Source organism: Leptonotus elevatus, chromosome 17 (assembly GCF_054856555.1).
Source record: "Leptonotus elevatus isolate MCC_2025b chromosome 17, RoL_Lele_1.0, whole genome shotgun sequence".
Lineage (NCBI taxonomy): Eukaryota > Metazoa > Chordata > Actinopteri > Syngnathiformes > Syngnathidae > Leptonotus > Leptonotus elevatus.
Window position 1 is genome coordinate 6,689,524 of NC_141255.1, and position 14,426 is coordinate 6,703,949.

Sequence of the window (14,426 nt, forward strand, 5' to 3'; positions counted from 1 at the left end):
GTAATTCGCAAGGACTTGTCCACTGCACTTTTTCATTTTTTGTTCCTTTAATTGTTTTTAACCATCCAAAGACAATGGAACACGAAAATAAAGAGAAACACGAGAAGTAAGTTATAGTTCTAAGCATTAAGTTGATGTCGGTAAAATTGGTGAGACCTCTGTAAATAAAAGCCTCTAGTCCGGTGCTTCTCAAACCTTTCTTTTAACCCGGCAATACCACCTCAAAATGAAACACAAGGCAAAAGTTTTATCCCAAAAAGTACATTTAATATTCAGGGTTGAACAACAAGGGTCAAAAAGTAGAAACCCTGCCACAGACTGGCTTTAGCCACAGGTGCTTCTACTCAACTGACAGGTAAACAAGCTCTAGAAGATGAATGGCTTCATAGGTAGGCTGCAGTGCACCTGAGTGAGGATGAGTGGTATAGAAGATGGAAGGATGGATGTCATCAACTAAAAAGTGTGAATTTGAAGAAAGAAAAAAAAATCAAATTTCCTGATAAAGTCCTTCAAATCCTTCTTGAGGATTATTATCTGTAAAGTGAATCATCTCAACACTTTTTCTGTAATAACATTTATAAATGTAATATTGTCAAAATCTTTCAAATCCTTGTTAATGCGGTTGTTTTTCAAATTGCTAGAATCTAAAGCTAAGGAAAGCGGAATTATTCTAGCCATTCTTCAGAAAAATAAACCTTGATGGACCTAACTATAGAAATTTAGCAAAATTTTAGCTAGCTAAATACAAACATCAATTTTGGCTCAAATAACAAAAGACACTGTAACAAGACTAAACTGTCATACCTCTCGTTCAACGGCACAGGCCTTAACCACTGCAAACGTTTCAAACTTTATCTGGTGGGCGGAAAAGTGTGAAGGCCACAGAATCCCAGTTATGTTCTCCCATCTGGACTAATCCTGACTTCGAGATAAACCAAATACCTCTTCATTTCAGCACATGGGAACAAAATAGAATTGGCCACCAGCAAGACAAAAAAAAATCACGCTAACAAGTAATGTGAAAATTTGCTCCAAAAAGTTCAAACAAGAGGCAGAAACTTCCTTCAATAACATAAATTGAAAATAGCAATCAAAACAGTAAACTGGAGGACTTCGCGAGTCGCGATCTTAATGAGAACTAGTGCTACGGAAAATGATTGAATGCCAAATCACATTATCATGGGTATACAGTAAATATAATTTTCTGAAGTAGGCCTAGGCCTGAAGAACTGAATTGCAAACAAATGGATTACGGCATTGAAAAGAACAGGAAGCCCCTTCAATATACATCTGTCAGTGTTTTATTTGCTGAGACAATCAACCGTGTACACAATATTAACAGGCACGTAATCACAGCGTTGTCACTGTAAAGACCGTTTTTAAACAAGAGAAACAGATACAAAACTGGCCCAGCATTGGTTATATTTCCACGTGATTGTGGTTTTTTGGGGGGGTAGTGGGACTCCTGAGAGGAATAGATCTTAAAGTAGCACCTGTGCAGATGTTTAGCATTGTTGTCTTTTTTTTCTGGCAGTATAGTTAAAGAGAAACCTGAGAAACCAAGATTATTATTATTGCATTTATGAAAACATAATACACAGGAGTATGATGAACCTTTTTGGGCATAAGGTATAACAAGAAGAATCTTACAACTGGTTCAATTCAAAGGTGCATGTTCAATTTATCCTTGTGTCCTAATTAACATCCATTTTCTTAACATAAAACAAAAAAAAACTTTTGGTGAACAGCAAGGATCACCACTACATATATGTATATGTTTGTACACCTAAAACAGCTAAATCGTTGGCTACAAATTAAAAAAAACTTTTGACAAGACAATCAATGCCATTTCTTCTCCATTCAACGTTATTCACGTTCAGGCATTCAGGTGTCGGCGTTGTGATTAATTGCATAAACAATTCAAATGTCGTGATGGAAGAAAAAAAAGTGTTTAGGCTTTTATCTGCATGGTGTGAACAACAACAACAAAATTCACTATGCTAGACATATAAATGACTTTTTTGTATTACATGAAAATCCTGCATGAAGACTAACATCTTCCCATCCGACCTAGCGTGGCTAGAAAAAGGCAAAAAAACATTTCAAGCATCATCTGTATGGAATACAGTGAATCCCTGCAAAAAAAAAAAAAGGCGAGTAACTCCAACCCTCAAAACGGTTTAGAATTGCCGGCAGATGCCACAAGATGGCGCCAAAGCAATAGCAACAACAACTATACAAGGGTTCATCGTAAGCTCCTTGAGTAATTAGTAAAAATAAAACAAAGATGAATGTGATTCTGGGGACTAAAATCAAACACATAACGTAAAAAAAATATCGGCTGACAAAAAAAATCAACCAAGAAACAATTATAAAACAAGAAATGCATTCTGGAATCTTTGCGCTTCACAAACTTCACAATATAAAAGGTTTGGACAATCAAATTTGGTGTTTTGAATATGTGGAAAAAAGCAGAAATTTACAAGATTGACAACAAAAGTAGAAAAAAATAAAGACGTCCTCAGTCCTCACAGTGAAGTCATTTAACAATAATAATAATAAGAAGACATACTAAGATGTTTCTCTTACAGGAGTGTGAAGATGATGAGCTAACTTGTCTCTTATTGCACACAAAAAAAACAGGTGAAAGCTTATGGGGAGTGATATTTCTCTAAAAAATGTCACAATATTTGATTTGGCACAGATAAAAAAAAAAAGATGCAACTAAAGATATACAGTAAGAGAGGGGGTATGTGTATTGATCAGTAAATCCACATCAAACTGTGGCATAGACCTTGTCGCTTCAGCAGTCCGCCGATTTGTTGTTTTCGGCATCCTCTTGGGACAGTGGGGACCTGGCCTCTTTCATTTCCTCACCCTCACCCTCGCCTCCAACGTTCGACGTCTGAGCGGGATAAACCACTACGCAAAACTTCTGACCCAAATATGTCATCTTGTCTGAAGGAAGAGATGCACAGGGCATTAGGTTCGGTGCGAACAAAATGAAAAGCTAAATTTTTCCTTCTGGTATACTATAACTAGAAGTACTAATTCAACAGCCGGGCATCGGACAAACCTACCGACAAATGCGTCAAAGCACTTGGGCTTGTTCTCCCAGTAGACACCCAGGAAATAGACGGGCACGCCGGTGAGCATGATGGCCAGGCCGATGCCGCACACCACAGGCTCCGAGTATAGTGAGAAGATGAGCAGGAAGGCCCAGAACAGGAGGTAAATCACCGGCCAAATCAAGTTAATCTGAAGGCAAAAGTAACATTTCAGCAACACTGTCATAACCTGAAGATGTTAAGTCAGGCACACCTTGATGGGCCTGTGCATGTTGGGCTGTTTGATCCGCAGCACAATCTGCCCGGCGACAGTGACGCCGTAGAAGAGGTAGTTGATGAATCCGACGTAGTTGATGAGGGTGTACATGTCACTGGTGCACAGCATCAGCAAGGTGGACAGGCACTGTGGAAAGGGAGGGTTCGAGGGTCACTCCGAGTCCTTGCGCTTAGAACAAGATTGGTCTCGAAGGTAGAGCAGGTGAACTCACAGTGAAGAGCAGAGCTGGGATAGGAGTGCAGCGTTTGACGTGAATCATGGCCAGTAGACTGGGAAGGTGTCCCTCTCTGGCCCCAGCAAAGAACAACCTGTGAAGGATGGGGAAAAATGGAACAATGCGATAAACCTCACTGCAGGACGCTTTTTTTGAATGAGTCTGGCCAGGCGACTGGCTTGCCTTGACGACGTGAAGAGGGAACCATTGACTCCCCCGAAGGTAGACAGGGCGACAGAGATGGGCATGATCCATCCCATCACACCCAGAAGCTTCTCTCCAAACGTCTGGCATGGACAATAAATAAAAATTTTGCTCACCCGAACATGTTTAACGGCGTTCTCTCTCTTTATCTTAACATAAAACTCTTGGCTTCGTTACTTCCTATCATTGATGATTATTAAATGGTCCGAGCCACTCACCACAGCGACGGCATTGGAGGCCAGCAGCTCCTGTGGGCTCATGGCCGTGACGTAGGCAATGTTGGCGAAGACATAGACGAATGTCACGAGTGGGATGGAGATATAGATGGCACGGGGGAGGTTCCTGCATGGTATTAAAGAGAGATGGCGATTTCAAATAGGGAATTTTTTAGATTGGTATCTTCGGGGCTGTGCGATAATATGGAGGACCAAAACGGACAAAATTCAAAATAAATAAATGACTAAATAAATAAACAAATGACTAAAAGTGAAAATAAAAACAAATATACAAAAATATAATTCGGAATAAAAAAAAAAATATATATATATACATAAAAAATACATTTGTATTTAATTCTTGAATTATATTTTTTATATCTGTTTTTGTTTATTTATTTATTTGTAGTCATTTATTTATTTTTAATTTTGGCAGTTTTGGTCCATACTGCCAGGATGAAATGTTATTCAAATGAGGGGGCGGTCCTAAGTATAAATATATAGATATAAAAAAATATATATAAATATAAAATAATATAATTCGGAAATTAAATCCCAAAAATAAATATAATTGGAAATAAAACAACAAATTATATATATATATATATATATATATATATATATATATATATATATATATATATATATATATATATATATATATATAAAAATACAATTGTATTTAATTTTCAAATTATATTTTTTTATATCTATTTTTATTTTCACTTTTAGTCATTTATTTATTTTGGCATGCAGTTTTGGTCCTCCATACAATAACGCATCAGGGTGGCCATTTTCTACTGCGGGAAAGCAATATAAGTCTCACACGTAAGGATCCACCAGCTCCTCTGTGACATAGTTGAGGAAGTTCCATCCCCCGTAAGCGAACGAGCCTTGTAGGAAGGACAAAGCTATCAATCCCACGTCATAGTCCTGGAAAGGCTCGAAGGCATTGGCCGGCTCCAACCAGTAGTAGTCCCCTGCATGGACAAGATAAAGTCTTTATACTTCATTTCTCACAGATTATTATTATGACCAAATACGCTATTAAATTCTGTAATTCAGTAATCCCCAACCGGTCCGTGGCATTTTTGTTCTCCTGTTTCATCTTTTAGAAGAAGCTCACCAAAGACGTTTTTTTGCTATGTCTCTCTGTGCGGCCAGGCACCAAATGTCCCACGGCCCAGTGGTTGGAGACCACTCACATAAGCCACCTAATGCTTTGTCTTCAAACACACTCGTTTTGTTGTCTCAGGGGCCTCATCTTCCATGGACCCCTAAAACAACTGGCGCTCTGCCATGTTGTGACTACTAAAGCTACAAACGCACGCTAATATTAATGCCGCGCAATCCGCTAGCCCCCACAGTGTTCCTGGTGGGAAGGGGGGAGGTACGTCCCCGGTGACCCTGGGGAGATACTTACCCTTGCAAATCTGCACGATGCCCATGATGATGATGAGGGCAAGGGCCAGCAGCTTCCCCGCCGTGAATATGTCCTGCACCCTGGTTGCCCACCGCACGCTGGAGCAGTTCACCCATGTCAAGAGCACTGGGCACACAAATATAAACATATAATGCATGAAGTCATCTATATGCATCATCTTTGTGTGACTTTTCACAGCTGGGTAACCTAGTGAGTACTTCAAGTTGTCATGTGACCACATTTGGTCCAGGTCAGGTGCTGGAGAGGCTGCACGTGGACCGTTGACGTGGCTGATGTGCATTGAACTTCTCCACTAGCTTGCACAACAGGGCCAATAGGTTCAGGCCAATAGGGCGCCATTAAAAATGGCCTCTTTGACATACCATTTGGCAGGAATATGGATTTATTTTATTTTTTTAGATTAGAGATCCTGGAGCAGCTTTCTGTAGTGATAGGAAGTAATGGACTTTGTTACTATACTTAAACACCTAGTAAATTGAATTAAGTTTTGTTTCAAAATTCATTATACATGCTTAATATCTCCCCCATTTCTTCTTTTTTTTTTTCCCTTATGATTTTTAGTTTTCCTTCCTCTTTTGGGGAGGGTGGTGAGGTTAGATCAGGCGATGTTATTAATATTTGTCAACTTTGGGCCTTTTGAGACTTTTTTTCTAGGGTGTCAGGCCATTAAAAATTTTAATCGTGCATGACTTCAATAGTTAACTCACGATTAATTGCAAATTTGATATCTAATTGCAAATTTAGTAAAAAAAAAAAAAGATGTACTGTAAAAAAGGAGTGTGATATTGATTTGTGTTGGTCATTATCCTGCCATTAGATGGCACAATTCAGAGCTCAGTGCGCTTTTCTTTTCATATTAAGAGCAATCTAATCTTTAACATGAAGTAACTTGTGAAATTTTGCACATTTTTTAAAATTGTAAAATACAACTTGACCCCAGTATCCACAAATATAAGCGTATGCATAATTATTAAATGTGTTACTGCTCAATTTTGACGTGGATGTGTTTGCTGGTACTCGCCAGTACAAGCTTTCCAAGTAAGGGGCAGTCATTAATTGCACGTTAAAAAAAATTGTGGCATTAAAAGGAACTTTAAATGAACGCACTAATTTTGACACCGCTACTTTTTTGTGGCTAGTTTCGCATTTGGAGTCCACCCTGCTCCCCACTATTGAAGAACTAAACTGTCTTGAACGCTTTCAGGTCCACTATAACATACACTGAGACGAGTACTGGAAACCTGTTAGCTTGTAAGCTAGCAGGCGGATAGCACTTCCCGCTGCGGAGCAATGGCTTGATCTTTCAGGATTTTTTAAGTCTCATTTTATATACTTGGCAATTTTTCTTTTTTTAGTCATTCAAATTTGGCAGAGTTGACAACAGTCCTGTAAACGGAGTGTTAAATTTAGATAAAGATTTAAAGATACTTATTTTCACTTTACTGGGACTGGGAGTCTAGACTTCTTTACTTTGACTTCAGTACAGAAGTTGAAAACTTCTTCAGGCCGCAAAATGTGAGTGCTTTTGCCACCTTTGACTTTCAGTGTATACAGCCGAAACGTCAACAACTGTAAACATCCAACTGCAGCACTCTTTTGCAGGCTGCTCAGCTGTCGGTAAGATGAGTATACAAAATCAAATGTTATGCATGTGCGAGTGCAAAGACGACTGTGTTGCCACCTCAGAGCGAGGTTCTTCCCACTGTTTTTGTAACAGAAGACAGAAGTTAATGGCCTAGTGACTCTCGATACGTCCCTAATTTAAGTAAGGCTATATTCATTCATACTGTTGAAAAGGTCATTTTAAGTGGTCACACATGAATTTGCCGAAGCAAAAAAGCACTCTCTGCTCACCTTTCACCCCCCCCCCCCCCTCCCCATGTACCATTCTTTGGCAACCCTTTCGAGGAATACGAGAAGGGTGCAGCTCGACGCTGTCTTCTTTCGAGAAGCTTCACGCAAAACGTGAACTTCTCAGCAAGGTTTGCTTTAACAAACAAAGCTCGCAGTCATGCCGCCGCGTCTCGTTGGCTGTCTGATGTCTGCGTGCAGTATTTGCCCAGCGCGTGTTAAGTTTTTAGAAGGATGCGGATCAACTACTGTCAGAGCCGCGCAAACACTTTGTATTTGAAAACAAGAAGAGGAGGGGCGGCGTAAACAAGTCGGGTTAGATCCCTTTACAGTCTAATGTGCTGTCAGTGACAGGCATCTCTTGACTTTTTATAGCTGTTTCATAGGTTAAATGTGTTTAAAGCCTGTGGGAGGGGTAAATCTGTAAGAACTTTTTTTTTTAATATGGTGTCTATGTCGCAGATTTTCACCTAGAGTGGTGATCACAAGCTACTGTATGATCCCAAAACATTGGTAATATAATTCAAACTTACTTGAGGGCAGTGGTTTTTAACCAGGGGTTGAGGGAGTCAGTCTGAGGGGTTCAGCAGAGGTCAAGACACACACCCGACTCGTGATTTGTATGGTACACCCCGCTTAGCCATCATTGGCTGCAGGTGATCACGCTACATTGCTTGGCCTATCTGCACTGCGGGAAATTTGGTGCGCTTAGTAGTCGACTTCTGACTATGTTGTGATTTCTTTATTATTGTAATTCTGTCCGGCTGAAAAAGAAAGTGGTTCCACAGGGTTAAATTCTGGGGCCTCTTTTGTTTCCAATGTATCTGTATACCCCTGGGTTCCATCTTAACGCATTCGCTCCCAGCCATTTTCACTGAAGCAACCCCCTTTGCTCCTGGCTGTTTGATTGGATTTTGACAGATTTTGCAAGACCCACAGAATATTGTGTTCTATTGCTATAAAAACACGGAACCTACCAAAACAAAGATTAGAGTATTTTCTTTCACCAGGAAAAAAAGTATATTTCTATCTGTTTCAGTTTTGCAGCAATTAGCATTAGAATATAGTTTCATCATTATTCTCAAATCTGTTTAAAACAGTGGTGAAAGAGCTTTTTGCAACATGGCCCTGGTTGATATCTTATACTCTGCTGTCACCTGCTGGACGTTTTTGTAATAACTACCATTGCTTCAACCGTTCTCTGCAGTTCAGAGGCTGCATCAAGGCCTTCTGTATGCTCTAGCATAAAAAAAAACCAAATGAGCAAATTAGTTAAATAAACTGCAGTGTTTTTTTTATGTGCTCTATAAATAAATAGTTGAGTTGAGTGTTGGGAGTTAGCATCCTATAATTTGCAATGCCAAGTTGAGCAATTCTAGCCCAGCACAACTAGCTGTCTAGTATATAGCGAAATGAAAGAATGGATATTGTGTTTTTTTTTTTTCATAACTTACGGAGGCAAACAGCAGCTAGCAGGCGCAGCCCGGTGTCTGGCGGTAAGCAGGTGGGAAACAGGGGCTGCAGGACGTAGTTGGAGAACGTCAGCGCGATCACGGCCTGGTTGGTCGGGTAGATCACCAGCACGGCAATCCACAGACGCAGGAACCTGCACGAAAAGACAGGGAAGCGTTTTTTAGGGATTAGGACACAGATGACTTCTTGGAATTTTTTCGCTCGGTCAAATAACAACCTTTCTTCGGACAAGGGTTTAACAGAGGCTTATGAAGGATCATCCGACAGGAATGTGTGTGTTTGACGTGAAAAAATATTTCGTCAGGACGCGCCGTCTACAGCAGCTTGTCGAGTTCACCACTATAGATTAAATAAGCGCCCCCTCATTGGTGTAACAAGCAGCCTTTGTTGTTTGTCTATTGAAGTTGTGTTTAGCGGACGTGGGGGACAAAAGGAGCAGGGTTGACACAAACAAACATGGTATATTTATCTAAGGTAGAGGGCACAGGGACACCCGGCACTTCAACCCGGGCCGTAGTTGTCTCAGGAGGTAAAGGTCATTGATGCATATTGATAGAAACAGTACAAAGTGACAAAAAAACAAACCTTGGCTGCTTTGTCTGATTGAATTCCTCTCCCAGAATACATCCCGATTGCAAGTACCCTGGTGATAAGTGAAGTGGCTGGGGGTGGCCCACTGGCCCCATACAATGGTCTCATCTGTGTTTATTGTTTGGACAAAAGTACAGTGTGTTTTTACTGTTTTCTGGGAAGTTGTCACAAAGTTCCCAAGCACTGAACGGTAACAGCAACGTGAATGAATGAGCGGAAGGTGAATGTGAGCCTGCACTTGAAACCCACCAGCAGCAACAACAAAACCCCCTGCAGTGGTTTGTAAGCCTCCCTATTTTCAACCTCGTCCAGATCCATGTGTCTGATACACAGGCTCATCCAGCAATCCATGTTTTATTAATTTTAATATGGTCCAGCTCCCATCGAAGTTTCATCAATGTCAGATGTTGCTTTATTAAACTTTAGAGCTCCCTAAACCAGGAGTGTCCAAACTTTTTCCTCCAAAGCCCTGATATAGAAAAAAATCACTACTTTTGTCAAGTCAAAAATCTTCCCTTCACTTGGACCCCATCGAACCATCGTGTTCGCTCACCCAGCCAAGCCTCCGAAAATGTCCTTCACGTAGGAGTAGTCCCCCCCTGACTTGGGGATGGTGACCCCCAGCTCGGCGTAGCACAGCGCCCCGATGGCGGTGATGATGCCTGTGATGATCCACACGACGAGGGCCACGCCCACAGAGCTGGCGTTCTCCATCACGCCCTTTGGACTGACAAAAATTCCAGATCCAATGATGTTACCTAAAAGGAGAAGAAAAACAAGGATTATACTTCACAGTATATATTTTTGTGGCAGCTGTGAGATTTTTCTTACGTAAAATACTGGATGGGTGAAGACTGATAAACACTGGGTTAAGACAACAACGATCACAAATGGAAAAGTACCACACCAGCAAATGATACAGTCCCTTATGCGTTATTGTACTTTCTAACCTGACGTTTATTCACACGTGACACGACTTGCATTTCGCGAGTGAGTGCATTTTTTTTTTTTTTAAAGTCACTCTGTGGGCAAACAGTACAGGAAAAATAACACGGTTCGCAGGAAAATGTGAGCGACAGATGTGCGTGAGGTGTGGGGGAGGATGCGTTATCGCTGCGATACGGCGGCCCAGTCATCAGGCCAAAGGGAAGTGCTAATCTGCTGATGTAGCAAATAGATTACGGACGAGGCGGGTGGCATCAGGATACTAAGCTTGAGATGCTCCGACATAAAGCCTTGATGAAGCAAAAGTCAGTGGTTGGGCGGATCATAAAAGGGCACTGATGTCAAAGATCGTGTTGAATCATTACCGCCTCGCATGATAGTACAGTGCAAAAGTCCAAGGTAGTCGCAATCTCCCCGCACAATGAACAATGATGTGAATTTTATAGTAAGCGCGTTGCGTTCGTGACACGCTGTCATATGCGGAATGACCGGGTCTCTGCGAATACTTGTTTCATAAAGGAAGAGCTTTGCTCTCAGACATGCTTGATGAGCAGATTTCTATTCCTGTTAGACTGTTTGGACAGAAGCCCAAACTCCACTTCAATTCCTCTCACAAATGAACCAAATAAATAGTTAAGGAGCCCACACCATGTGGTTTTACCACATTAGTGGAACCCAAATGGCTCCGTGGCCTCAAAAAGTCCTGGTTCTGGGACCTGGAATTTTCTGTCAGCATTAAGTCATCATCAATAATGAGTATAGTTCCAAAATAGCCAATGCAAAAATTAAGAGTTAAAAAACTCTCTTTTTTATGTGAATTGAGTAATAGTAATCCACGAATCAACAACTAAGCAATTAGCAAACCAAACAAGTTATAAAATTATATTATCAATTTACATTTTTGCATGTTCTTCACTTTCAATTTCAAACAATGTCTTGTTTTTTGAAGAGATGGAAATTAACATTTTTTTTTTAAATCTGTAAGTAGGCTTTGTGAATAATCAAACTATCTGACAGATTCATTAGTACAGGTCCATGTAACTTCAACAATATTAGCAATATAGGGCGGATTTCAGATTCGCCTCACACACATACACACACAATATCAGCCTTTTTATGTTCTCTGAGCGGTCGGTCAGAGAAAAACTACACATCCGTCTATTGCAATAATTTTAATAATAAGTCAGTCCTGTATTTCATTTCTGAGGTGTCAGTCGCCCAAAAATTTTATTAAATCAACAAATGAAATCCACTAAATAAGTAGCTGATGTGGCTTAGCCTCGGGCATGCTAATACAACTGAGTTATCAGGGTGGGGGCCTTGTTGCAAGTGGCCAAGAGTTCACTTGTAATCCCTGTTACAAGTTTGTGCGCGTGTCGACACAATGGGGCTATGCGACTGTTTGATGTCCTTGGAAACAATTACCGCTCGCGGCTGAGACGAATCACGCCGGGCACACGTGACGTGAAAGTCCGGACTGTTGGAAGGGCCATAAAACACTCTGACTGCACTCAAATAGTAGAGAATGTCATCATCATCAAGTGGAGAATACGTTGCACGGCAGTGACATGAACAGTTCCAAATGTTTTACCCCAAAAACCTCCAGGCCGCTGCTAGGAAACACAAAATGTCAATAAAAGACTACTGGAACAGCTGAACTTTAGTTTGTGTTAACGAAAGGCACTTTAAATGGTAGCAGGTGCGTGCTGACTCCTATTTAACATGATTTATTACATGTACACACTTGTGCAATCAAATTATGTATGTCAGTTGTTGATTTTTAATTTTTTTTAATTGAGGTGTGCAGGATATTAAGCGTGGAAAAAGTTTAAAAATAATTTCTTAGTCTAATTTTCTTATTATCAGAAAAAAAACATTTGAACAGTGGTGAAACATTAATGCTAATTTCCATTAGCCCACTAATGGCATTTGACATAATATGTTAGCAATTAAGCTAGTGAAATGATCAAACATTTTGATGTTTAATTACACACTGTTCAGATATGTTTAGAATATGTTGAAAAAGTATGTTTTAGGAAGTTTAAATGTGTTTAATCTGTAATAGAAAAAAATCAGATGGGCTCTATACATCGCACATTTTAGATGTGTTGCCAATGTTCTTCCTCCACCCCATCTTCTCCCTCTGTGCACTCTGGCTCATCTTTCTTCCGGTTACCGTGGAAACGCATGGCTGACTGAGTCATTCCGCCCACCCCTCCCTTGCTCCCTCACTCCCCTTCCACCTGTCAAGGTCAATGGAAGGACCACACATATAGGTGGACTGGTTGTACTCTGTTATGTCCGCCTTTGATTAAACAACACTAAGATGATTGAATCTCAACTCTTAACTGGCCTGTAGGTGTGAATGGTTGTTCGAGCCCTGCGAATGGTGGACACCAAAGTTATCCGAGATGGGCTCTGGAGCAAAATTTACTTAAACCATGAGCCAAGATGGTGGAATAGTAGAGCTTATTTTTCAACTCCACATAGTTTTACTCTAATAAGGACAAGCGCTATTGGAAATGGATGAATGCCGAAGCAAAATTGAGCTATGGGTTGGACCATTATTAGACCAGAATTAGGGGTGTGCCCCAAAAAAAATTCGATTCTCATTTAGTACGATTCAGAATCGATTTTAAATGTCCCAAAAATCGATTTATTTTATACTGTCTTGCCCTAGTGCGATGTTAATGTTGTACACGATTTGGCCACTTAGGGACAGTGTGGTTCCACACATTCTGATAGACTGTTAAGTTGTAGCCACATTAGAGAGTAAAAAGAAAAAGTCACGATCAATAAAACCAACAAAAGTTATTTTTTCACAATGTAGGAAGAGCAAAGTAATGAGTAATGTTAAGATGCTTCTCTGTATACATTCCTGAATCATTTTATATGAATAGCCGTTCTCTTGCGTAATAAAAGTGCGGCGAGTAGCGCGCTAATTAGCATTAGCGAGTCAGACTGGAGTAGATCATGACGATTCTCTGCACAATCTATAAATTGAAGCAGAAATTATTGTCATTTGTCATTTTGAATCAAAACTTGTTAGGAATCGTAAATTGCAGACCCAAAAATCGGAATGGAATCGTGAGAAAATACACTCACGACAACTGTATAAAAAAATGTACAGATGGATGAAAATTGACGCATGGGGCTGGGCCTTTTGTCAAGAGGGGTTATAGAGGTTTTTCAACACGGGTGTGCGTCTGGATGCTTGTTATTTAAGGTTGAAATGTACCCGAATGAGTTCACGTGTATAAAAAAATGGCTGCAGTAAAATTTGCCTGCATATGGGTTAGTTAGACCACGTGTCAAGGTTGTTTTTTGTAACAGGATGTTTATCATTTGACGACAAATCGCATAGAAACTGCATGGCTCTTTTTGTAGAGAACTTACCAACTATAATACCGCAGGCGCTCACAAGGCCGATTTCCTTCTTCAGTGCAACTTCTCCTCCTCCTCCTCCTCCTCCTCCTCCTCCTCCGTCTCCGGACTCTTCACCTGCAGCATCCTTGGAAGAAGAGCCCCGCTGTCTGGGACCGTCCGACATGTCGAAAAAGATTGCGCGTCTTCCTGGTTAGCTTCCTTCCCCACCCCGTCTAACCCGCCTTACGCCTAACGTTGTCCCGGCGCGCAAAAATAAACAAACGCTGTCAGCAACCTGTAACGCGCGCAAACACACACATGGAAATATAGGTCCAAGTGTGACAAAAAAGTACCCCCAAAATCCACCGGTGGTCTCAGAGGCTCGCACGTAAAGTCCGCCTGTCGTGCCAAACGAGCATTTTCCAAATGGCACAGCGTGCGCAAACTCTCAGTCCGTCACGAGAAAATCTAGTCTTTAGTTCGGGGACAAATGAGCATGTTGGGTCAGCTGCGCGTCGTCGACATCCGCGGTGGGGTTTTGTAGTCAACTGTTTAAATATGCATGCATGCGTCATACGCGTACATTAGCCCCGCCTAAAGCCGGCCTCGTGTTCCCTCTTTTTGGACCCCTCCCCTATTTTCTGTCTACACCAGGGATGGGACGTTTATAAAACGACGCGCATTGATATTGTCAAGTCATATTTGTTACATTAATAGGAACAGCCACCCCCCCCCCCCCCCCACAACAAATTGGTTAACTAAAGTGTAATAATTTCAT

The 14,426-nt window shown here is 40.9% G+C and overlaps 1 protein-coding gene across 1 annotated transcript; it reads right to left on the reverse strand.

Annotated features, from left to right (window-relative positions):
* Window positions 1–1,278: 1,278 nt before the first annotated feature.
* On the reverse strand, window positions 1,279–14,183 carry slc7a8a (solute carrier family 7 member 8a). The gene is made up of 11 exons (XM_086059525.1): window positions 13,679–14,183; window positions 9,891–10,095; window positions 8,728–8,879; window positions 5,402–5,527; window positions 4,805–4,958; window positions 3,982–4,105; window positions 3,743–3,846; window positions 3,557–3,653; window positions 3,322–3,471; window positions 3,081–3,258; window positions 1,279–2,958 (listed from the first exon to the last, which is right to left on the reverse strand). Exons 1-11 carry the CDS (start codon window positions 13,830–13,832, stop codon window positions 2,804–2,806), a joined length of 1,599 nt encoding a protein of 532 aa, XP_085915651.1. The 5' UTR covers window positions 13,833–14,183; the 3' UTR covers window positions 1,279–2,803.
* Between the last annotated feature and the right edge of the window lie 243 nt (window positions 14,184–14,426).